The 20,812-nt window shown below is 47.3% G+C and overlaps 1 protein-coding gene and 29 non-coding genes across 31 annotated transcripts; all 30 read right to left on the bottom strand.

Annotated features, from left to right (window-relative positions):
* Positions 1-49: 49 nt before the first annotated feature.
* Trnan-guu lies at positions 50-123 on the bottom strand. The gene has a single exon. It is a non-coding gene; the product is annotated as a tRNA-Asn (tRNA).
* A 333-nt stretch (positions 124-456) lies between these two features.
* Positions 457-528, bottom strand: Trnat-cgu. The gene has a single exon. It is a non-coding gene; the product is annotated as a tRNA-Thr (tRNA).
* Positions 529-1,217: 689 nt separating this feature from the next.
* Trnan-guu lies at positions 1,218-1,291 on the bottom strand. The gene has a single exon. It is a non-coding gene; the product is annotated as a tRNA-Asn (tRNA).
* A 333-nt stretch (positions 1,292-1,624) lies between these two features.
* On the bottom strand, positions 1,625-1,696 carry Trnat-cgu. The gene has a single exon. It is a non-coding gene; the product is annotated as a tRNA-Thr (tRNA).
* A 689-nt stretch (positions 1,697-2,385) lies between these two features.
* On the bottom strand, positions 2,386-2,459 carry Trnan-guu. Its single transcript has one exon. It is a non-coding gene; the product is annotated as a tRNA-Asn (tRNA).
* Positions 2,460-2,792: 333 nt separating this feature from the next.
* Trnat-cgu lies at positions 2,793-2,864 on the bottom strand. Its single transcript has one exon. It is a non-coding gene; the product is annotated as a tRNA-Thr (tRNA).
* Positions 2,865-3,553: 689 nt separating this feature from the next.
* Trnan-guu lies at positions 3,554-3,627 on the bottom strand. Its single transcript has one exon. It is a non-coding gene; the product is annotated as a tRNA-Asn (tRNA).
* Positions 3,628-3,960: 333 nt separating this feature from the next.
* Positions 3,961-4,032, bottom strand: Trnat-cgu. Its single transcript has one exon. It is a non-coding gene; the product is annotated as a tRNA-Thr (tRNA).
* A 689-nt stretch (positions 4,033-4,721) lies between these two features.
* On the bottom strand, positions 4,722-4,795 carry Trnan-guu. Its single transcript has one exon. It is a non-coding gene; the product is annotated as a tRNA-Asn (tRNA).
* A 333-nt stretch (positions 4,796-5,128) lies between these two features.
* Trnat-cgu lies at positions 5,129-5,200 on the bottom strand. The gene has a single exon. It is a non-coding gene; the product is annotated as a tRNA-Thr (tRNA).
* Positions 5,201-5,889: 689 nt separating this feature from the next.
* Trnan-guu lies at positions 5,890-5,963 on the bottom strand. The gene has a single exon. It is a non-coding gene; the product is annotated as a tRNA-Asn (tRNA).
* Positions 5,964-6,296: 333 nt separating this feature from the next.
* On the bottom strand, positions 6,297-6,368 carry Trnat-cgu. Its single transcript has one exon. It is a non-coding gene; the product is annotated as a tRNA-Thr (tRNA).
* A 689-nt stretch (positions 6,369-7,057) lies between these two features.
* On the bottom strand, positions 7,058-7,131 carry Trnan-guu. The gene has a single exon. It is a non-coding gene; the product is annotated as a tRNA-Asn (tRNA).
* Positions 7,132-7,464: 333 nt separating this feature from the next.
* Positions 7,465-7,536, bottom strand: Trnat-cgu. The gene has a single exon. It is a non-coding gene; the product is annotated as a tRNA-Thr (tRNA).
* A 689-nt stretch (positions 7,537-8,225) lies between these two features.
* Positions 8,226-8,299, bottom strand: Trnan-guu. Its single transcript has one exon. It is a non-coding gene; the product is annotated as a tRNA-Asn (tRNA).
* Positions 8,300-8,632: 333 nt separating this feature from the next.
* Positions 8,633-8,704, bottom strand: Trnat-cgu. The gene has a single exon. It is a non-coding gene; the product is annotated as a tRNA-Thr (tRNA).
* A 689-nt stretch (positions 8,705-9,393) lies between these two features.
* On the bottom strand, positions 9,394-9,467 carry Trnan-guu. The gene has a single exon. It is a non-coding gene; the product is annotated as a tRNA-Asn (tRNA).
* Positions 9,468-9,800: 333 nt separating this feature from the next.
* Positions 9,801-9,872, bottom strand: Trnat-cgu. The gene has a single exon. It is a non-coding gene; the product is annotated as a tRNA-Thr (tRNA).
* A 689-nt stretch (positions 9,873-10,561) lies between these two features.
* On the bottom strand, positions 10,562-10,635 carry Trnan-guu. Its single transcript has one exon. It is a non-coding gene; the product is annotated as a tRNA-Asn (tRNA).
* Positions 10,636-10,968: 333 nt separating this feature from the next.
* Positions 10,969-11,040, bottom strand: Trnat-cgu. Its single transcript has one exon. It is a non-coding gene; the product is annotated as a tRNA-Thr (tRNA).
* Positions 11,041-11,729: 689 nt separating this feature from the next.
* Trnan-guu lies at positions 11,730-11,803 on the bottom strand. Its single transcript has one exon. It is a non-coding gene; the product is annotated as a tRNA-Asn (tRNA).
* Positions 11,804-12,136: 333 nt separating this feature from the next.
* Trnat-cgu lies at positions 12,137-12,208 on the bottom strand. Its single transcript has one exon. It is a non-coding gene; the product is annotated as a tRNA-Thr (tRNA).
* Positions 12,209-12,897: 689 nt separating this feature from the next.
* Trnan-guu lies at positions 12,898-12,971 on the bottom strand. The gene has a single exon. It is a non-coding gene; the product is annotated as a tRNA-Asn (tRNA).
* A 333-nt stretch (positions 12,972-13,304) lies between these two features.
* On the bottom strand, positions 13,305-13,376 carry Trnat-cgu. The gene has a single exon. It is a non-coding gene; the product is annotated as a tRNA-Thr (tRNA).
* A 689-nt stretch (positions 13,377-14,065) lies between these two features.
* On the bottom strand, positions 14,066-14,139 carry Trnan-guu. The gene has a single exon. It is a non-coding gene; the product is annotated as a tRNA-Asn (tRNA).
* A 333-nt stretch (positions 14,140-14,472) lies between these two features.
* Trnat-cgu lies at positions 14,473-14,544 on the bottom strand. Its single transcript has one exon. It is a non-coding gene; the product is annotated as a tRNA-Thr (tRNA).
* A 689-nt stretch (positions 14,545-15,233) lies between these two features.
* Positions 15,234-15,307, bottom strand: Trnan-guu. Its single transcript has one exon. It is a non-coding gene; the product is annotated as a tRNA-Asn (tRNA).
* A 333-nt stretch (positions 15,308-15,640) lies between these two features.
* Positions 15,641-15,712, bottom strand: Trnat-cgu. Its single transcript has one exon. It is a non-coding gene; the product is annotated as a tRNA-Thr (tRNA).
* A 689-nt stretch (positions 15,713-16,401) lies between these two features.
* On the bottom strand, positions 16,402-16,475 carry Trnan-guu. Its single transcript has one exon. It is a non-coding gene; the product is annotated as a tRNA-Asn (tRNA).
* A 563-nt stretch (positions 16,476-17,038) lies between these two features.
* On the bottom strand, positions 17,039-20,197 carry LOC124798086 (sorting nexin-6-like). 2 transcript variants are annotated; one of them, XM_047261328.1, is made up of 2 exons: positions 19,999-20,197; positions 17,039-19,953 (listed from the first exon to the last, which is right to left on the bottom strand). In XM_047261328.1, the coding sequence occupies exons 1-2, from the start codon at positions 20,050-20,052 to the stop codon at positions 18,784-18,786; spliced, it is 1,224 nt and encodes a 407-aa protein (XP_047117284.1). In that variant the 5' UTR covers positions 20,053-20,197; the 3' UTR covers positions 17,039-18,783. The 2 variants fall into 2 exon arrangements, with proteins under 2 accessions (XP_047117284.1, XP_047117282.1); XM_047261326.1 differs by having other exon boundaries at positions 17,039-20,197.
* Between the last annotated feature and the right edge of the window lie 615 nt (positions 20,198-20,812).

Below are 20,812 nucleotides of genomic sequence, written 5' to 3'. Positions count from 1 at the left end.
CTAACAAAGTTGACGTATGACCTCACCTCGGTGCCGGTTAAAACGATTTCGCCCCCGGGTGGGCTCGAACCACCAACCTTTCGGTTAACAGCCGAACGCGCTAGCCGATTGCGCCACGGAGGCCTTGACTTTGGCTCCCTTGTGCTCTGTATATCAACGCAATTCGTATACCTTCTGCAGGAATCTCGCAGAATGGTAGCATTTGCTTACGCCTCTTCACATGGATAACGTGCATGCACACTGTAGCGAGGCTCGTAAACGAATGACATCGCCAAGCATGACATTATACTACAAAATGCATACAAACCAATGTTCAACCTATGCATTCAGAAAACCTCTGAGGCCAGTAGAATACTTGTCATAGGTTGTAGAACATTCCTTTCATTCAGTGTACTGCCATGTGTTAGATGCTGCTCGAGATAGCTCCGCTCCTTGCAGGAAGGTTTAAAAAATGAATGCCTTCTGTGAGGTTCGAACTCACGACCCCTGGTTTACGAGACCAGTGCTCTACCACTGAGCTAAGAAGGCGGCAGCTTAGCGTTTGTGAGCTATCCCCAAATTGGTACTTCATCATACTGAATCTTGCAGCCCTCGACCAGATATCGGATTTGGCACACAGCTGCTGCTGGGGGTGTCCACATTGCCGTTTTCCAAATCTCTTGAATGTTTCGCCCTTGCGATCGACGACGATCGTCGGCCCACCAAAAGTTTGCGGTCTGCACAATCCTGACCTAGTGCACAGCTTGTGGGACAGCGTGGCTCGACTGCGAAATGCGCCTTTCGGCTCGTCTCTCTGGCTACAGTATGCTGTTGTCCACAGTGGCACTGGCGTTGCCCATGGGGCTTCATGTAAGGCGACTGCACGTCGCTCGGCCAACAGCGGCCTACTGCAGACCGACACTTAAGAGACACCAAATACAAATCGACATCGAGAGACAGGCCCTGTCATATGGCACTCGCGACGTATATGCTGAAATTGAATGTAAAGAATGCGTCTTTTGTAGTGGGCGTCCCTCTACTGCAGTGTCACACATGACGAATAAAAAGGAAAACAGTAGAACGTCTGTGTAGGGCCATGTTTTTACCTACAGTGTCACTTGGCTGAATGTGTATAAGGCTCTGTGGCATCACTCAAACGCAGCCAAATTGTCACACTAGCTGTGTATCTCTAACAAAGTTGACGTATGTCCTCACCTCGGTGCCGGTTAAAACGATTTCGCCCCCGGGTGGGCTCGAACCACCAACCTTTCGGTTAACAGCCGAACGCGCTAGCCGATTGCGCCACGGAGGCTTTGACTTTGGCTCTCTTGTGCTCTGTATATCAACGCAATTCGTATACCTTCTGCAGGACTCTCGCAGAATGGTAGCATTTGCTTACGCCTCTTCACATGGATAACGTGCATGCACACTGTAGCGAGGCTCGTAAACGAATGACATCGCCAAGCATGACATTATACTACAAAATGCATACAAACCAATGTTCAACCTATGCATTCAGAAAACCTCTGAGGCCAGTAGAATACTTGTCATAGGTTGTAGAACATCCCTTTCATTCAGTGTACTGCCATGTGTTAGATGCTGCTCGAGATAGCTCCGCTCCTTGCAGGAAGGTTTAAAAAATGAATGCCTTCTGTGAGGTTCGAACTCACGACCCCTGGTTTACGAAACCAGTGCTCTACCACTGAGCTAAGAAGGCGGCAGCTTAGCGTTTGTGAGCTATCCCCAAATTGGTACTTCATCATACTGAATCTTGCAGCCCTCGACCAGATATCGGATTTGGCACACAGCTGCTGCTGGGGGTGTCCACATTGCCGTTTTCCAAATCTCTTGAATGTTTCGCCCTTGCGATCGACGACGAGCGTCGGCCCACCAAAAGTTTGCGGTCTGCACAATCCTGACCTAGTGCACAGCTTGTGGGACAGCGTGGCTCGACTGCGAAATGCGCCTTTCGGCTCGTCTCTCTGGCTACAGTATGCTGTTGTCCACAGTGGCACTGGCGTTGCCCATGGGGCTTCATGTAAGGCGACTGCACGTCGCTCGGCCAACAGCGGCCTACTGCAGACCGACACTTAAGAGACACCAAATACAAATCGACATCGAGAGACAGGCCCTGTCATATGGCACTCGCGACGTATATGCTGAAATTGAATGTAAAGAATGCGTCTTTTGTAGTGGGCGTCCCTCTACTGCAGTGTCACACATGACGAATAAAAAGGAAAACAGTAGAACGTCTGTGTAGGGCCATGTTTTTACCTACAGTGTCACTTGGCTGAATGTGTATAAGGCTCTGTGGCATCACTCAAACGCAGCCAAATTGTCACACTAGCTGTGTATCTCTAACAAAGTTGACGTATGACCTCACCTCGGTGCCGGTTAAAACGATTTCGCCCCCGGGTGGGCTCGAACCACCAACCTTTCGGTTAACAGCCGAACGCGCTAGCCGATTGCGCCACGGAGGCCTTGACTTTGGCTCCCTTGTGCTCTGTATATCAACGCAATTCGTATACCTTCTGCAGGAATCTCGCAGAATGGTAGCATTTGCTTACGCCTCTTCACATGGATAACGTGCATGCACACTGTAGCGAGGCTCGTAAACGAATGACATCGCCAAGCATGACATTATACTACAAAATGCATACAAACCAATGTTCAACCTATGCATTCAGAAAACCTCTGAGGCCAGTAGAATACTTGTCATAGGTTGTAGAACATTCCTTTCATTCAGTGTACTGCCATGTGTTAGATGCTGCTCGAGATAGCTCCGCTCCTTGCAGGAAGGTTTAAAAAATGAATGCCTTCTGTGAGGTTCGAACTCACGACCCCTGGTTTACGAGACCAGTGCTCTACCACTGAGCTAAGAAGGCGGCAGCTTAGCGTTTGTGAGCTATCCCCAAATTGGTACTTCATCATACTGAATCTTGCAGCCCTCGACCAGATATCGGATTTGGCACACAGCTGCTGCTGGGGGTGTCCACATTGCCGTTTTCCAAATCTCTTGAATGTTTCGCCCTTGCGATCGACGACGATCGTCGGCCCACCAAAAGTTTGCGGTCTGCACAATCCTGACCTAGTGCACAGCTTGTGGGACAGCGTGGCTCGACTGCGAAATGCGCCTTTCGGCTCGTCTCTCTGGCTACAGTATGCTGTTGTCCACAGTGGCACTGGCGTTGCCCATGGGGCTTCATGTAAGGCGACTGCACGTCGCTCGGCCAACAGCGGCCTACTGCAGACCGACACTTAAGAGACACCAAATACAAATCGACATCGAGAGACAGGCCCTGTCATATGGCACTCGCGACGTATATGCTGAAATTGAATGTAAAGAATGCGTCTTTTGTAGTGGGCGTCCCTCTACTGCAGTGTCACACATGACGAATAAAAAGGAAAACAGTAGAACGTCTGTGTAGGGCCATGTTTTTACCTACAGTGTCACTTGGCTGAATGTGTATAAGGCTCTGTGGCATCACTCAAACGCAGCCAAATTGTCACACTAGCTGTGTATCTCTAACAAAGTTGACGTATGTCCTCACCTCGGTGCCGGTTAAAACGATTTCGCCCCCGGGTGGGCTCGAACCACCAACCTTTCGGTTAACAGCCGAACGCGCTAGCCGATTGCGCCACGGAGGCTTTGACTTTGGCTCTCTTGTGCTCTGTATATCAACGCAATTCGTATACCTTCTGCAGGACTCTCGCAGAATGGTAGCATTTGCTTACGCCTCTTCACATGGATAACGTGCATGCACACTGTAGCGAGGCTCGTAAACGAATGACATCGCCAAGCATGACATTATACTACAAAATGCATACAAACCAATGTTCAACCTATGCATTCAGAAAACCTCTGAGGCCAGTAGAATACTTGTCATAGGTTGTAGAACATCCCTTTCATTCAGTGTACTGCCATGTGTTAGATGCTGCTCGAGATAGCTCCGCTCCTTGCAGGAAGGTTTAAAAAATGAATGCCTTCTGTGAGGTTCGAACTCACGACCCCTGGTTTACGAAACCAGTGCTCTACCACTGAGCTAAGAAGGCGGCAGCTTAGCGTTTGTGAGCTATCCCCAAATTGGTACTTCATCATACTGAATCTTGCAGCCCTCGACCAGATATCGGATTTGGCACACAGCTGCTGCTGGGGGTGTCCACATTGCCGTTTTCCAAATCTCTTGAATGTTTCGCCCTTGCGATCGACGACGAGCGTCGGCCCACCAAAAGTTTGCGGTCTGCACAATCCTGACCTAGTGCACAGCTTGTGGGACAGCGTGGCTCGACTGCGAAATGCGCCTTTCGGCTCGTCTCTCTGGCTACAGTATGCTGTTGTCCACAGTGGCACTGGCGTTGCCCATGGGGCTTCATGTAAGGCGACTGCACGTCGCTCGGCCAACAGCGGCCTACTGCAGACCGACACTTAAGAGACACCAAATACAAATCGACATCGAGAGACAGGCCCTGTCATATGGCACTCGCGACGTATATGCTGAAATTGAATGTAAAGAATGCGTCTTTTGTAGTGGGCGTCCCTCTACTGCAGTGTCACACATGACGAATAAAAAGGAAAACAGTAGAACGTCTGTGTAGGGCCATGTTTTTACCTACAGTGTCACTTGGCTGAATGTGTATAAGGCTCTGTGGCATCACTCAAACGCAGCCAAATTGTCACACTAGCTGTGTATCTCTAACAAAGTTGACGTATGACCTCACCTCGGTGCCGGTTAAAACGATTTCGCCCCCGGGTGGGCTCGAACCACCAACCTTTCGGTTAACAGCCGAACGCGCTAGCCGATTGCGCCACGGAGGCCTTGACTTTGGCTCCCTTGTGCTCTGTATATCAACGCAATTCGTATACCTTCTGCAGGAATCTCGCAGAATGGTAGCATTTGCTTACGCCTCTTCACATGGATAACGTGCATGCACACTGTAGCGAGGCTCGTAAACGAATGACATCGCCAAGCATGACATTATACTACAAAATGCATACAAACCAATGTTCAACCTATGCATTCAGAAAACCTCTGAGGCCAGTAGAATACTTGTCATAGGTTGTAGAACATTCCTTTCATTCAGTGTACTGCCATGTGTTAGATGCTGCTCGAGATAGCTCCGCTCCTTGCAGGAAGGTTTAAAAAATGAATGCCTTCTGTGAGGTTCGAACTCACGACCCCTGGTTTACGAAACCAGTGCTCTACCACTGAGCTAAGAAGGCGGCAGCTTAGCGTTTGTGAGCTATCCCCAAATTGGTACTTCATCATACTGAATCTTGCAGCCCTCGACCAGATATCGGATTTGGCACACAGCTGCTGCTGGGGGTGTCCACATTGCCGTTTTCCAAATCTCTTGAATGTTTCGCCCTTGCGATCGACGACGAGCGTCGGCCCACCAAAAGTTTGCGGTCTGCACAATCCTGACCTAGTGCACAGCTTGTGGGACAGCGTGGCTCGACTGCGAAATGCGCCTTTCGGCTCGTCTCTCTGGCTACAGTATGCTGTTGTCCACAGTGGCACTGGCGTTGCCCATGGGGCTTCATGTAAGGCGACTGCACGTCGCTCGGCCAACAGCGGCCTACTGCAGACCGACACTTAAGAGACACCAAATACAAATCGACATCGAGAGACAGGCCCTGTCATATGGCACTCGCGACGTATATGCTGAAATTGAATGTAAAGAATGCGTCTTTTGTAGTGGGCGTCCCTCTACTGCAGTGTCACACATGACGAATAAAAAGGAAAACAGTAGAACGTCTGTGTAGGGCCATGTTTTTACCTACAGTGTCACTTGGCTGAATGTGTATAAGGCTCTGTGGCATCACTCAAACGCAGCCAAATTGTCACACTAGCTGTGTATCTCTAACAAAGTTGACGTATGACCTCACCTCGGTGCCGGTTAAAACGATTTCGCCCCCGGGTGGGCTCGAACCACCAACCTTTCGGTTAACAGCCGAACGCGCTAGCCGATTGCGCCACGGAGGCCTTGACTTTGGCTCCCTTGTGCTCTGTATATCAACGCAATTCGTATACCTTCTGCAGGAATCTCGCAGAATGGTAGCATTTGCTTACGCCTCTTCACATGGATAACGTGCATGCACACTGTAGCGAGGCTCGTAAACGAATGACATCGCCAAGCATGACATTATACTACAAAATGCATACAAACCAATGTTCAACCTATGCATTCAGAAAACCTCTGAGGCCAGTAGAATACTTGTCATAGGTTGTAGAACATTCCTTTCATTCAGTGTACTGCCATGTGTTAGATGCTGCTCGAGATAGCTCCGCTCCTTGCAGGAAGGTTTAAAAAATGAATGCCTTCTGTGAGGTTCGAACTCACGACCCCTGGTTTACGAGACCAGTGCTCTACCACTGAGCTAAGAAGGCGGCAGCTTAGCGTTTGTGAGCTATCCCCAAATTGGTACTTCATCATACTGAATCTTGCAGCCCTCGACCAGATATCGGATTTGGCACACAGCTGCTGCTGGGGGTGTCCACATTGCCGTTTTCCAAATCTCTTGAATGTTTCGCCCTTGCGATCGACGACGAGCGTCGGCCCACTAAAAGTTTGCGGTCTGCACAATCCTGACCTAGTGCACAGCTTGTGGGACAGCGTGGCTCGACTGCGAAATGCGCCTTTCGGCTCGTCTCTCTGGCTACAGTATGCTGTTGTCCACAGTGGCACTGGCGTTGCCCATGGGGCTTCATGTAAGGCGACTGCACGTCGCTCGGCCAACAGCGGCCTACTGCAGACCGACACTTAAGAGACACCAAATACAAATCGACATCGAGAGACAGGCCCTGTCATATGGCACTCGCGACGTATATGCTGAAATTGAATGTAAAGAATGCGTCTTTTGTAGTGGGCGTCCCTCTACTGCAGTGTCACACATGACGAATAAAAAGGAAAACAGTAGAACGTCTGTGTAGGGCCATGTTTTTACCTACAGTGTCACTTGGCTGAATGTGTATAAGGCTCTGTGGCATCACTCAAACGCAGCCAAATTGTCACACTAGCTGTGTATCTCTAACAAAGTTGACGTATGTCCTCACCTCGGTGCCGGTTAAAACGCTTTCGCCCCTGGGTGGGCTCGAACCACCAACCTTTCGGTTAACAGCCGAACGCGCTAGCCGATTGCGCCACGGAGGCTTTGACTTTGGCTCTCTTGTGCTCTGTATATCAACGCAATTCGTATACCTTCTGCAGGACTCTCGCAGAATGGTAGCATTTGCTTACGCCTCTTCACATGGATAACGTGCATGCACACTGTAGCGAGGCTCGTAAACGAATGACATCGCCAAGCATGACATTATACTACAAAATGCATACAAACCAATGTTCAACCTATGCATTCAGAAAACCTCTGAGGCCAGTAGAATACTTGTCATAGGTTGTAGAACATTCCTTTCATTCAGTGTACTGCCATGTGTTAGATGCTGCTCGAGATAGCTCCGCTCCTTGCAGGAAGGTTTAAAAAATGAATGCCTTCTGTGAGGTTCGAACTCACGACCCCTGGTTTACGAGACCAGTGCTCTACCACTGAGCTAAGAAGGCGGCAGCTTAGCGTTTGTGAGCTATCCCCAAATTGGTACTTCATCATACTGAATCTTGCAGCCCTCGACCAGATATCGGATTTGGCACACAGCTGCTGCTGGGGGTGTCCACATTGCCGTTTTCCAAATCTCTTGAATGTTTCGCCCTTGCGATCGACGACGAGCGTCGGCCCACCAAAAGTTTGCGGTCTGCACAATCCTGACCTAGTGCACAGCTTGTGGGACAGCGTGGCTCGACTGCGAAATGCGCCTTTCGGCTCGTCTCTCTGGCTACAGTATGCTGTTGTCCACAGTGGCACTGGCGTTGCCCATGGGGCTTCATGTAAGGCGACTGCACGTCGCTCGGCCAACAGCGGCCTACTGCAGACCGACACTTAAGAGACACCAAATACAAATCGACATCGAGAGACAGGCCCTGTCATATGGCACTCGCGACGTATATGCTGAAATTGAATGTAAAGAATGCGTCTTTTGTAGTGGGCGTCCCTCTACTGCAGTGTCACACATGACGAATAAAAAGGAAAACAGTAGAACGTCTGTGTAGGGCCATGTTTTTACCTACAGTGTCACTTGGCTGAATGTGTATAAGGCTCTGTGGCATCACTCAAACGCAGCCAAATTGTCACACTAGCTGTGTATCTCTAACAAAGTTGACGTATGTCCTCACCTCGGTGCCGGTTAAAACGATTTCGCCCCCGGGTGGGCTCGAACCACCAACCTTTCGGTTAACAGCCGAACGCGCTAGCCGATTGCGCCACGGAGGCTTTGACTTTGGCTCTCTTGTGCTCTGTATATCAACGCAATTCGTATACCTTCTGCAGGACTCTCGCAGAATGGTAGCATTTGCTTACGCCTCTTCACATGGATAACGTGCATGCACACTGTAGCGAGGCTCGTAAACGAATGACATCGCCAAGCATGACATTATACTACAAAATGCATACAAACCAATGTTCAACCTATGCATTCAGAAAACCTCTGAGGCCAGTAGAATACTTGTCATAGGTTGTAGAACATCCCTTTCATTCAGTGTACTGCCATGTGTTAGATGCTGCTCGAGATAGCTCCGCTCCTTGCAGGAAGGTTTAAAAAATGAATGCCTTCTGTGAGGTTCGAACTCACGACCCCTGGTTTACGAAACCAGTGCTCTACCACTGAGCTAAGAAGGCGGCAGCTTAGCGTTTGTGAGCTATCCCCAAATTGGTACTTCATCATACTGAATCTTGCAGCCCTCGACCAGATATCGGATTTGGCACACAGCTGCTGCTGGGGGTGTCCACATTGCCGTTTTCCAAATCTCTTGAATGTTTCGCCCTTGCGATCGACGACGAGCGTCGGCCCACCAAAAGTTTGCGGTCTGCACAATCCTGACCTAGTGCACAGCTTGTGGGACAGCGTGGCTCGACTGCGAAATGCGCCTTTCGGCTCGTCTCTCTGGCTACAGTATGCTGTTGTCCACAGTGGCACTGGCGTTGCCCATGGGGCTTCATGTAAGGCGACTGCACGTCGCTCGGCCAACAGCGGCCTACTGCAGACCGACACTTAAGAGACACCAAATACAAATCGACATCGAGAGACAGGCCCTGTCATATGGCACTCGCGACGTATATGCTGAAATTGAATGTAAAGAATGCGTCTTTTGTAGTGGGCGTCCCTCTACTGCAGTGTCACACATGACGAATAAAAAGGAAAACAGTAGAACGTCTGTGTAGGGCCATGTTTTTACCTACAGTGTCACTTGGCTGAATGTGTATAAGGCTCTGTGGCATCACTCAAACGCAGCCAAATTGTCACACTAGCTGTGTATCTCTAACAAAGTTGACGTATGACCTCACCTCGGTGCCGGTTAAAACGATTTCGCCCCCGGGTGGGCTCGAACCACCAACCTTTCGGTTAACAGCCGAACGCGCTAGCCGATTGCGCCACGGAGGCCTTGACTTTGGCTCCCTTGTGCTCTGTATATCAACGCAATTCGTATACCTTCTGCAGGAATCTCGCAGAATGGTAGCATTTGCTTACGCCTCTTCACATGGATAACGTGCATGCACACTGTAGCGAGGCTCGTAAACGAATGACATCGCCAAGCATGACATTATACTACAAAATGCATACAAACCAATGTTCAACCTATGCATTCAGAAAACCTCTGAGGCCAGTAGAATACTTGTCATAGGTTGTAGAACATTCCTTTCATTCAGTGTACTGCCATGTGTTAGATGCTGCTCGAGATAGCTCCGCTCCTTGCAGGAAGGTTTAAAAAATGAATGCCTTCTGTGAGGTTCGAACTCACGACCCCTGGTTTACGAGACCAGTGCTCTACCACTGAGCTAAGAAGGCGGCAGCTTAGCGTTTGTGAGCTATCCCCAAATTGGTACTTCATCATACTGAATCTTGCAGCCCTCGACCAGATATCGGATTTGGCACACAGCTGCTGCTGGGGGTGTCCACATTGCCGTTTTCCAAATCTCTTGAATGTTTCGCCCTTGCGATCGACGACGAGCGTCGGCCCACTAAAAGTTTGCGGTCTGCACAATCCTGACCTAGTGCACAGCTTGTGGGACAGCGTGGCTCGACTGCGAAATGCGCCTTTCGGCTCGTCTCTCTGGCTACAGTATGCTGTTGTCCACAGTGGCACTGGCGTTGCCCATGGGGCTTCATGTAAGGCGACTGCACGTCGCTCGGCCAACAGCGGCCTACTGCAGACCGACACTTAAGAGACACCAAATACAAATCGACATCGAGAGACAGGCCCTGTCATATGGCACTCGCGACGTATATGCTGAAATTGAATGTAAAGAATGCGTCTTTTGTAGTGGGCGTCCCTCTACTGCAGTGTCACACATGACGAATAAAAAGGAAAACAGTAGAACGTCTGTGTAGGGCCATGTTTTTACCTACAGTGTCACTTGGCTGAATGTGTATAAGGCTCTGTGGCATCACTCAAACGCAGCCAAATTGTCACACTAGCTGTGTATCTCTAACAAAGTTGACGTATGTCCTCACCTCGGTGCCGGTTAAAACGCTTTCGCCCCTGGGTGGGCTCGAACCACCAACCTTTCGGTTAACAGCCGAACGCGCTAGCCGATTGCGCCACGGAGGCTTTGACTTTGGCTCTCTTGTGCTCTGTATATCAACGCAATTCGTATACCTTCTGCAGGACTCTCGCAGAATGGTAGCATTTGCTTACGCCTCTTCACATGGATAACGTGCATGCACACTGTAGCGAGGCTCGTAAACGAATGACATCGCCAAGCATGACATTATACTACAAAATGCATACAAACCAATGTTCAACCTATGCATTCAGAAAACCTCTGAGGCCAGTAGAATACTTGTCATAGGTTGTAGAACATTCCTTTCATTCAGTGTACTGCCATGTGTTAGATGCTGCTCGAGATAGCTCCGCTCCTTGCAGGAAGGTTTAAAAAATGAATGCCTTCTGTGAGGTTCGAACTCACGACCCCTGGTTTACGAGACCAGTGCTCTACCACTGAGCTAAGAAGGCGGCAGCTTAGCGTTTGTGAGCTATCCCCAAATTGGTACTTCATCATACTGAATCTTGCAGCCCTCGACCAGATATCGGATTTGGCACACAGCTGCTGCTGGGGGTGTCCACATTGCCGTTTTCCAAATCTCTTGAATGTTTCGCCCTTGCGATCGACGACGAGCGTCGGCCCACCAAAAGTTTGCGGTCTGCACAATCCTGACCTAGTGCACAGCTTGTGGGACAGCGTGGCTCGACTGCGAAATGCGCCTTTCGGCTCGTCTCTCTGGCTACAGTATGCTGTTGTCCACAGTGGCACTGGCGTTGCCCATGGGGCTTCATGTAAGGCGACTGCACGTCGCTCGGCCAACAGCGGCCTACTGCAGACCGACACTTAAGAGACACCAAATACAAATCGACATCGAGAGACAGGCCCTGTCATATGGCACTCGCGACGTATATGCTGAAATTGAATGTAAAGAATGCGTCTTTTGTAGTGGGCGTCCCTCTACTGCAGTGTCACACATGACGAATAAAAAGGAAAACAGTAGAATGTCTGTGTAGGGCCATGTTTTTACCTACAGTGTCACTTGGCTGAATGTGTATAAGGCTCTGTGGCATCACTCAAACGCAGCCAAATTGTCACACTAGCTGTGTATCTCTAACAAAGTTGACGTATGTCCTCACCTCGGTGCCGGTTAAAACGATTTCGCCCCCGGGTGGGCTCGAACCACCAACCTTTCGGTTAACAGCCGAACGCGCTAGCCGATTGCGCCACGGAGGCCTTGACTTTGGCTCCCTTGTGCTCTGTATATCAACGCAATTCGTATACCTTCTGCAGGAATCTCGCAGAATGGTAGCATTTGCTTACGCCTCTTCACATGGATAACGTGCATGCACACTGTAGCGAGGCTCGTAAACGAATGACATCGCCAAGCATGACATTATACTACAAAATGCATACAAACCAATGTTCAACCTATGCATTCAGAAAACCTCTGAGGCCAGTAGAATACTTGTCATAGGTTGTAGAACATCCCTTTCATTCAGTGTACTGCCATGTGTTAGATGCTGCTCGAGATAGCTCCGCTCCTTGCAGGAAGGTTTAAAAAATGAATGCCTTCTGTGAGGTTCGAACTCACGACCCCTGGTTTACGAAACCAGTGCTCTACCACTGAGCTAAGAAGGCGGCAGCTTAGCGTTTGTGAGCTATCCCCAAATTGGTACTTCATCATACTGAATCTTGCAGCCCTCGACCAGATATCGGATTTGGCACACAGCTGCTGCTGGGGGTGTCCACATTGCCGTTTTCCAAATCTCTTGAATGTTTCGCCCTTGCGATCGACGACGAGCGTCGGCCCACCAAAAGTTTGCGGTCTGCACAATCCTGACCTAGTGCACAGCTTGTGGGACAGCGTGGCTCGACTGCGAAATGCGCCTTTCGGCTCGTCTCTCTGGCTACAGTATGCTGTTGTCCACAGTGGCACTGGCGTTGCCCATGGGGCTTCATGTAAGGCGACTGCACGTCGCTCGGCCAACAGCGGCCTACTGCAGACCGACACTTAAGAGACACCAAATACAAATCGACATCGAGAGACAGGCCCTGTCATATGGCACTCGCGACGTATATGCTGAAATTGAATGTAAAGAATGCGTCTTTTGTAGTGGGCGTCCCTCTACTGCAGTGTCACACATGACGAATAAAAAGGAAAACAGTAGAACGTCTGTGTAGGGCCATGTTTTTACCTACAGTGTCACTTGGCTGAATGTGTATAAGGCTCTGTGGCATCACTCAAACGCAGCCAAATTGTCACACTAGCTGTGTATCTCTAACAAAGTTGACGTATGTCCTCACCTCGGTGCCGGTTAAAACGATTTCGCCCCCGGGTGGGCTCGAACCACCAACCTTTCGGTTAACAGCCGAACGCGCTAGCCGATTGCGCCACGGAGGCCTTGACTTTGGCTCCCTTGTGCTCTGTATATCAACGCAATTCGTATACCTTCTGCAGGAATCTCGCAGAATGGTAGCATTTGCTTACGCCTCTTCACATGGATAACGTGCATGCACACTGTAGCGAGGCTCGTAAACGAATGACATCGCCAAGCATGACATTATACTACAAAATGCATACAAACCAATGTTCAACCTATGCATTCAGAAAACCTCTGAGGCCAGTAGAATACTTGTCATAGGTTGTAGAACATCCCTTTCATTCAGTGTACTGCCATGTGTTAGATGCTGCTCGAGATAGCTCCGCTCCTTGCAGGAAGGTTTAAAAAATGAATGCCTTCTGTGAGGTTCGAACTCACGACCCCTGGTTTACGAAACCAGTGCTCTACCACTGAGCTAAGAAGGCGGCAGCTTAGCGTTTGTGAGCTATCCCCAAATTGGTACTTCATCATACTGAATCTTGCAGCCCTCGACCAGATATCGGATTTGGCACACAGCTGCTGCTGGGGGTGTCCACATTGCCGTTTTCCAAATCTCTTGAATGTTTCGCCCTTGCGATCGACGACGAGCGTCGGCCCACCAAAAGTTTGCGGTCTGCACAATCCTGACCTAGTGCACAGCTTGTGGGACAGCGTGGCTCGACTGCGAAATGCGCCTTTCGGCTCGTCTCTCTGGCTACAGTATGCTGTTGTCCACAGTGGCACTGGCGTTGCCCATGGGGCTTCATGTAAGGCGACTGCACGTCGCTCGGCCAACAGCGGCCTACTGCAGACCGACACTTAAGAGACACCAAATACAAATCGACATCGAGAGACAGGCCCTGTCATATGGCACTCGCGACGTATATGCTGAAATTGAATGTAAAGAATGCGTCTTTTGTAGTGGGCGTCCCTCTACTGCAGTGTCACACATGACGAATAAAAAGGAAAACAGTAGAACGTCTGTGTAGGGCCATGTTTTTACCTACAGTGTCACTTGGCTGAATGTGTATAAGGCTCTGTGGCATCACTCAAACGCAGCCAAATTGTCACACTAGCTGTGTATCTCTAACAAAGTTGACGTATGTCCTCACCTCGGTGCCGGTTAAAACGATTTCGCCCCCGGGTGGGCTCGAACCACCAACCTTTCGGTTAACAGCCGAACGCGCTAGCCGATTGCGCCACGGAGGCCTTGACTTTGGCTCCCTTGTGCTCTGTATATCAACGCAATTCGTATACCTTCTGCAGGAATCTCGCAGAATGGTAGCATTTGCTTACGCCTCTTCACATGGATAACGTGCATGCACACTGTAGCGAGGCTCGTAAACGAATGACATCGCCAAGCATGACATTATACTACAAAATGCATACAAACCAATGTTCAACCTATGCATTCAGAAAACCTCTGAGGCCAGTAGAATACTTGTCATAGGTTGTAGAACATCCCTTTCATTCAGTGTACTGCCATGTGTTAGATGCTGCTCGAGATAGCTCCGCTCCTTGCAGGAAGGTTTAAAAAATGAATGCCTTCTGTGAGGTTCGAACTCACGACCCCTGGTTTACGAAACCAGTGCTCTACCACTGAGCTAAGAAGGCGGCAGCTTAGCGTTTGTGAGCTATCCCCAAATTGGTACTTCATCATACTGAATCTTGCAGCCCTCGACCAGATATCGGATTTGGCACACAGCTGCTGCTGGGGGTGTCCACATTGCCGTTTTCCAAATCTCTTGAATGTTTCGCCCTTGCGATCGACGACGAGCGTCGGCCCACCAAAAGTTTGCGGTCTGCACAATCCTGACCTAGTGCACAGCTTGTGGGACAGCGTGGCTCGACTGCGAAATGCGCCTTTCGGCTCGTCTCTCTGGCTACAGTATGCTGTTGTCCACAGTGGCACTGGCGTTGCCCATGGGGCTTCATGTAAGGCGACTGCACGTCGCTCGGCCAACAGCGGCCTACTGCAGACCGACACTTAAGAGACACCAAATACAAATCGACATCGAGAGACAGGCCCTGTCATATGGCACTCGCGACGTATATGCTGAAATTGAATGTAAAGAATGCGTCTTTTGTAGTGGGCGTCCCTCTACTGCAGTGTCACACATGACGAATAAAAAGGAAAACAGTAGAACGTCTGTGTAGGGCCATGTTTTTACCTACAGTGTCACTTGGCTGAATGTGTATAAGGCTCTGTGGCATCACTCAAACGCAGCCAAATTGTCACACTAGCTGTGTATCTCTAACAAAGTTGACGTATGTCCTCACCTCGGTGCCGGTTAAAACGATTTCGCCCCCGGGTGGGCTCGAACCACCAACCTTTCGGTTAACAGCCGAACGCGCTAGCCGATTGCGCCACGGAGGCCTTGACTTTGGCTCCCTTGTGCTCTGTATATCAACGCAATTCGTATACCTTCTGCAGGAATCTCGCAGAATGGTAGCATTTGCTTACGCCTCTTCACATGGATAACGTGCATGCACACTGTAGCGAGGCTCGTAAACGAATGACATCGCCAAGCATGACATTATACTACAAAATGCATACAAACCAATGTTCAACCTATGCATTCAGAAAACCTCTGAGGCCAGTAGAATACTTGTCATAGGTTGTAGAACATCCCTTTCATTCAGTGTACTGCCATGTGTTAGATGCTGCTCGAGATAGCTCCGCTCCTTGCAGGAAGGTTTAAAAAATGAATGCCTTCTGTGAGGTTCGAACTCACGACCCCTGGTTTACGAAACCAGTGCTCTACCACTGAGCTAAGAAGGCGGCAGCTTAGCGTTTGTGAGCTATCCCCAAATTGGTACTTCATCATACTGAATCTTGCAGCCCTCGACCAGATATCGGATTTGGCACACAGCTGCTGCTGGGGGTGTCCACATTGCCGTTTTCCAAATCTCTTGAATGTTTCGCCCTTGCGATCGACGACGAGCGTCGGCCCACCAAAAGTTTGCGGTCTGCACAATCCTGACCTAGTGCACAGCTTGTGGGACAGCGTGGCTCGACTGCGAAATGCGCCTTTCGGCTCGTCTCTCTGGCTACAGTATGCTGTTGTCCACAGTGGCACTGGCGTTGCCCATGGGGCTTCATGTAAGGCGACTGCACGTCGCTCGGCCAACAGCGGCCTACTGCAGACCGACACTTAAGAGACACCAAATACAAATCGACATCGAGAGACAGGCCCTGTCATATGGCACTCGCGACGTATATGCTGAAATTGAATGTAAAGAATGCGTCTTTTGTAGTGGGCGTCCCTCTACTGCAGTGTCACACATGACGAATAAAAAGGAAAACAGTAGAACGTCTGTGTAGGGCCATGTTTTTACCTACAGTGTCACTTGGCTGAATGTGTATAAGGCTCTGTGGCATCACTCAAACGCAGCCAAATTGTCACACTAGCTGTGTATCTCTAACAAAGTTGACGTATGTCCTCACCTCGGTGCCGGTTAAAACGATTTCGCCCCCGGGTGGGCTCGAACCACCAACCTTTCGGTTAACAGCCGAACGCGCTAGCCGATTGCGCCACGGAGGCCTTGACTTTGGCTCCCTTGTGCTCTGTATATCAACGCAATTCGTATACCTTCTGCAGGAATCTCGCAGAATGGTAGCATTTGCTTACGCCTCTTCACATGGATAACGTGCATGCACACTGTAGCGAGGCTCGTAAACGAATGACATCGCCAAGCATGACATTATACTACAAAATGCATACAAACCAATGTTCAACCTATGCATTCAGAAAACCTCTGAGGCCAGTAGAATACTTGTCATAGGTTGTAGAACATTCCTTTCATTCAGTGTACTGCCATGTGTTAGATGCTGCTCGAGATAGCTCCGCTCCTTGCAGGAAGGTTTAAAAAATGAATGCCTTCTGTGAGGTTCGAACTCACGACCCCTGGTTTACGAGACCAGTGCTCTACCACTTTTTTTTTTTTTTTTTTTTTTTTTTTTTTTTTTTTTTTTTTTTTTGTGAAGTAACAAAAGACTATATTTCATGGTACAAAACAATATATGCTCTCAACTTCAGTACAGTATCAAGGCAATACTAACAGCTAAACAATGGAAAGCTTCACAATTATACTGACAATGATCTTGATAATCTTTCAGGACATTATTATGAAAACTTTAACATAAATGCACAACATTAGAATAATTACTCTGTGACCGTATTACTTTATACATATTATGAACAGAATCAACAGCCTTCACAAGTGGATGAGATTTTTTCCAATAAAATGCAAAATGCCATGCTACATGTAATACATATCTTCTCTTATAATGTAAAGACACACTGTGAACAATATATACATTTCTGGAAAGTATACTTGGATAGGTTGCATACATAAAATATTTAACAATTTACACGTAATATACTTTCATGCAGTTAAATTGTCAATATGTTGTCAGAGTACTTTTACAAGGAAACATGATATCAAATTTCTTTCACTCTGAAAAACAGAAGACCACACTATTTCTAGCCTGCTCTACACTAAATGGAAATACGTATTCTGTGAAATACAAAACCAGTACAACTGAGATCTTTTCCTACACAGGACACATTAAATATACATTTTATTATATATATTATATGCAAAATAACTTGTTCAATCTGAGACAATATTTTCTTGAAATTATCCATTCAACTTGTATATCTGATATATCAAAACAATAAAAAATTAATTACCACATTAATACATACTTAGTATGTGAACATGGGAGGCAACCACAGAATTTAATGTGCAATTTTCTCCACAATGGAACAGCATCTCTTAATCTTTTTCCTTAGTAGCACTGTCCATCTGCATGCAAAATATTATGCCGATTTCTACAATTAACTTCTCATTTAGCCCAAATTTAGATGTTTACTGTATATTTTTACCATAATATATAATCTGCCTAAAACCTGGGAATTAATAAATTGTACTGATCATTTTAAGAATGTATCATTGAGCAAAAGAATTCCAGAAACTACACACAAAAATTTTCTACCAATTCATAAATCAGTCATTATAACAGGATTTGAGTTAACGTGTCACAATGAAAGCACTGTAGCTTCAGCATATAATACATTCAGTTGTCATCTTTTTTTATAGTTTACTACAACAGAAATTAACTCCATGCACTTGCATAAAATGCCTTTTTCATACTCATAACAGTAATATGAGTAACGCAGCTATGAAAGTGAACGAGGAAGAAAAATCTGAAGTGTAGGTTCCATTATATAGCTGGCTCTGCTGTGAACAATAATTCCTGCTTTTCACACGAACAAATGAACAAAATACTCTTGTACAGACATATTTCCTGTCACCCATTCACATTTTATCACCCTCACAAGCTGTGTATATGAAAGGAGGCGAAACATTCACTCTTGCATACCAGCTAATACTACCAAATTACAGCTGTTACAAACACAGTTATCTTTGACATGTCAGATAAACAGAAGATCATGCAGTTTCTTAATCAAGCTATACACATTTGACATTCAAACTAAACACTTACTTTCATGAACACTGAAAGCCCAAAGTGACCTCTTCCATCAAAGTTTGAAGTAATAACCTGTCATTGAAAAACAGAAAGCTGAGCTACCAGTCCATTTATATACATACAATACCAACACTTTGCTAATACCTTCTTCCAAAGACAGTCATAAGGTTTAGTACATGTAAAGCACTGGTATTGCTTTACATCATAATGCTTTCTCTGAATAACCTTTTCACAACAACCAAATTCGGAAAATATTTCACATTCTTTGCACCATTAAGCTCATGTATTCAATTTCCCCACTAAAGAACAAAAGAAGATATTTCCTCTGACGAAACAGGAATGAAATCTGCCCTTGGTCACTCTTCCTTCAGTGCAGCTAAACAGTTCTTGAAAAGCTGAACCTGGGCCTTGGCATGTTTCAATTCGAGCTCTGCCAGTTCCATTAGATTCTTCCGGAATGCAACAACTCTTCTCGTTTTAAAATCTAGTAGTTCTTCTTTAGCCTTCTCAGACATCTGCTCAAATTTTTCACATGCACGCTGTTGCACCAGTTCTGCCGCATGAATATCCTTGTTCTTTGTCCGAGCTTTCTCCAGGTTTCGGTTGGCATTCTCATAATCCGTTAAACAACGTAAACGTCTATATAAAAGCTGTTTGGCAGCAAATGTGTCTCTCATATAATACCTTAAGGTATCAGATAGTTTCAGATCCTCATCAGAAGCAACTCTTCCTTCTATTTTCCTTGCTTTCTCAAAAGTCTCTGCCACTTTTGTCAAAAACTTTTCCAAATCAGTATTATCAATTGTTGAAAGCTGCACAAATCCAGTTGATATTTTTATGTAACTATCAGCAACATCTTTGTGACGTTTTGTCATCCTATCAGCTTTTGCTGTGGCATCTTTTAGATGGGTGTAGTAATCTATCAGAAAGTTTTTCTCTTGCTCAAAGAATTCACTTGCGTCCTTTACCCCAGTTGCAGTAAGTAACAACTCATCTGTTGTCTTTGAAAAAGATTTCATAAATCCACCAAGCACTTCCATTTTGTTCTTCCCTCTTACACACAAATCTTGATCATATTCCAGAAACACACGGAAATTGTGGTCATTACGAAAGACTGGATGATTGGCGAGTCTACACAAAAATACTTCGTGCATTGCTACAGTCTTCTTGAAAGTTGCCAGATATTCTGCCTCCAACTCTTGTTTCATTTTTGTGAACTCTTCTTTCGTCATAGTACCCTCTCCTTCACCAAGTTTCTGTAACTTTTCTCTGGATGCATCAAAATCTGGTCGAGGTGGAGCTGGAGGAATAATGTAGCGTGCATAATCTTCATTTTCTTCAAATCTGTCATGTAACCATATAAATTCTTCATGCTGTCTAACAACATAGAACTCTGACTTACGAAATTCTGGTAGAGTTGTCTTAGTGTGAACTGTGAATTTAACTTTATCTTTTTCACTCAAAGCATCAGATATATCAACAAGTAATGAATGATCCGTTAAATCCACTGTCTCCGATCTTCCAGGCTTTCTATTATCACCACTTAAAATGTCTCTATCGTCTAGACCGTCCTTCCTATTATCGTCGTTAATTAAATCTGCGTTATCTTCCAACCCTTCCATCATGTTTATCAGTCAGACGAAAACGGTACAGAAGGGAATGAGCTTCACCACAGAAACGCTCTCCTAATACTACGGTACGTGAACTACACACACAATTTACGAAAAGCAACCTCCACAACTCGCAGAAACTTCACATGACAGTTGTACGCCTTCCACCTCAGATGACAATTGAGCCACTGAGCTAAGAAGGCGGCAGCTTAGCGTTTGTGAGCTATCCCCAAATTGGTACTTCATCATACTGAATCTTGCAGCCCTCGACCAGATATCGGATTTGGCACACAGCTGCTGCTGGGGGTGTCCACATTGCCGTTTTCCAAATCTCTTGAATGTTTCGCCCTTGCGATCGACGACGAGCGTCGGCCCACTAAAAGTTTGCGGTCTGCACAATCCTGACCTAGTGCACAGCTTGTGGGACAGCGTGGCTCGACTGCGAAATGCGCCTTTCGGCTCGTCTCTCTGGCTACAGTATGCTGTTGTCCACAGTGGCACTGGCGTTGCCCATGGGGCTTCATGTAAGGCGACTGCACGTCGCTCGGCCAACAGCGGCCTACTGCAGACCGACACTTAAGAGACACCAAATACAAATCGACATCGAGAGACAGGCCCTGTCATATGGCACTCGCGACGTATATGCTGAAATTGAATGTAAAGAATGCGTCTTTTGTAGTGGGCGTCCCTCTACTGCAGTGTCACACATGACGAATAAAAAGGAAAACAGTAGAACGTCTGTGTAGGGCCATGTTTTTACCTACAGTGTCACTTG

Source organism: Schistocerca piceifrons, chromosome 5 (genome assembly GCF_021461385.2).
Source record: "Schistocerca piceifrons isolate TAMUIC-IGC-003096 chromosome 5, iqSchPice1.1, whole genome shotgun sequence".
NCBI lineage: Eukaryota > Metazoa > Arthropoda > Insecta > Orthoptera > Acrididae > Schistocerca > Schistocerca piceifrons.
Note: the sequence above shows the minus strand (reverse complement) of the source record. Positions and strands in the feature narration are given on the sequence as shown.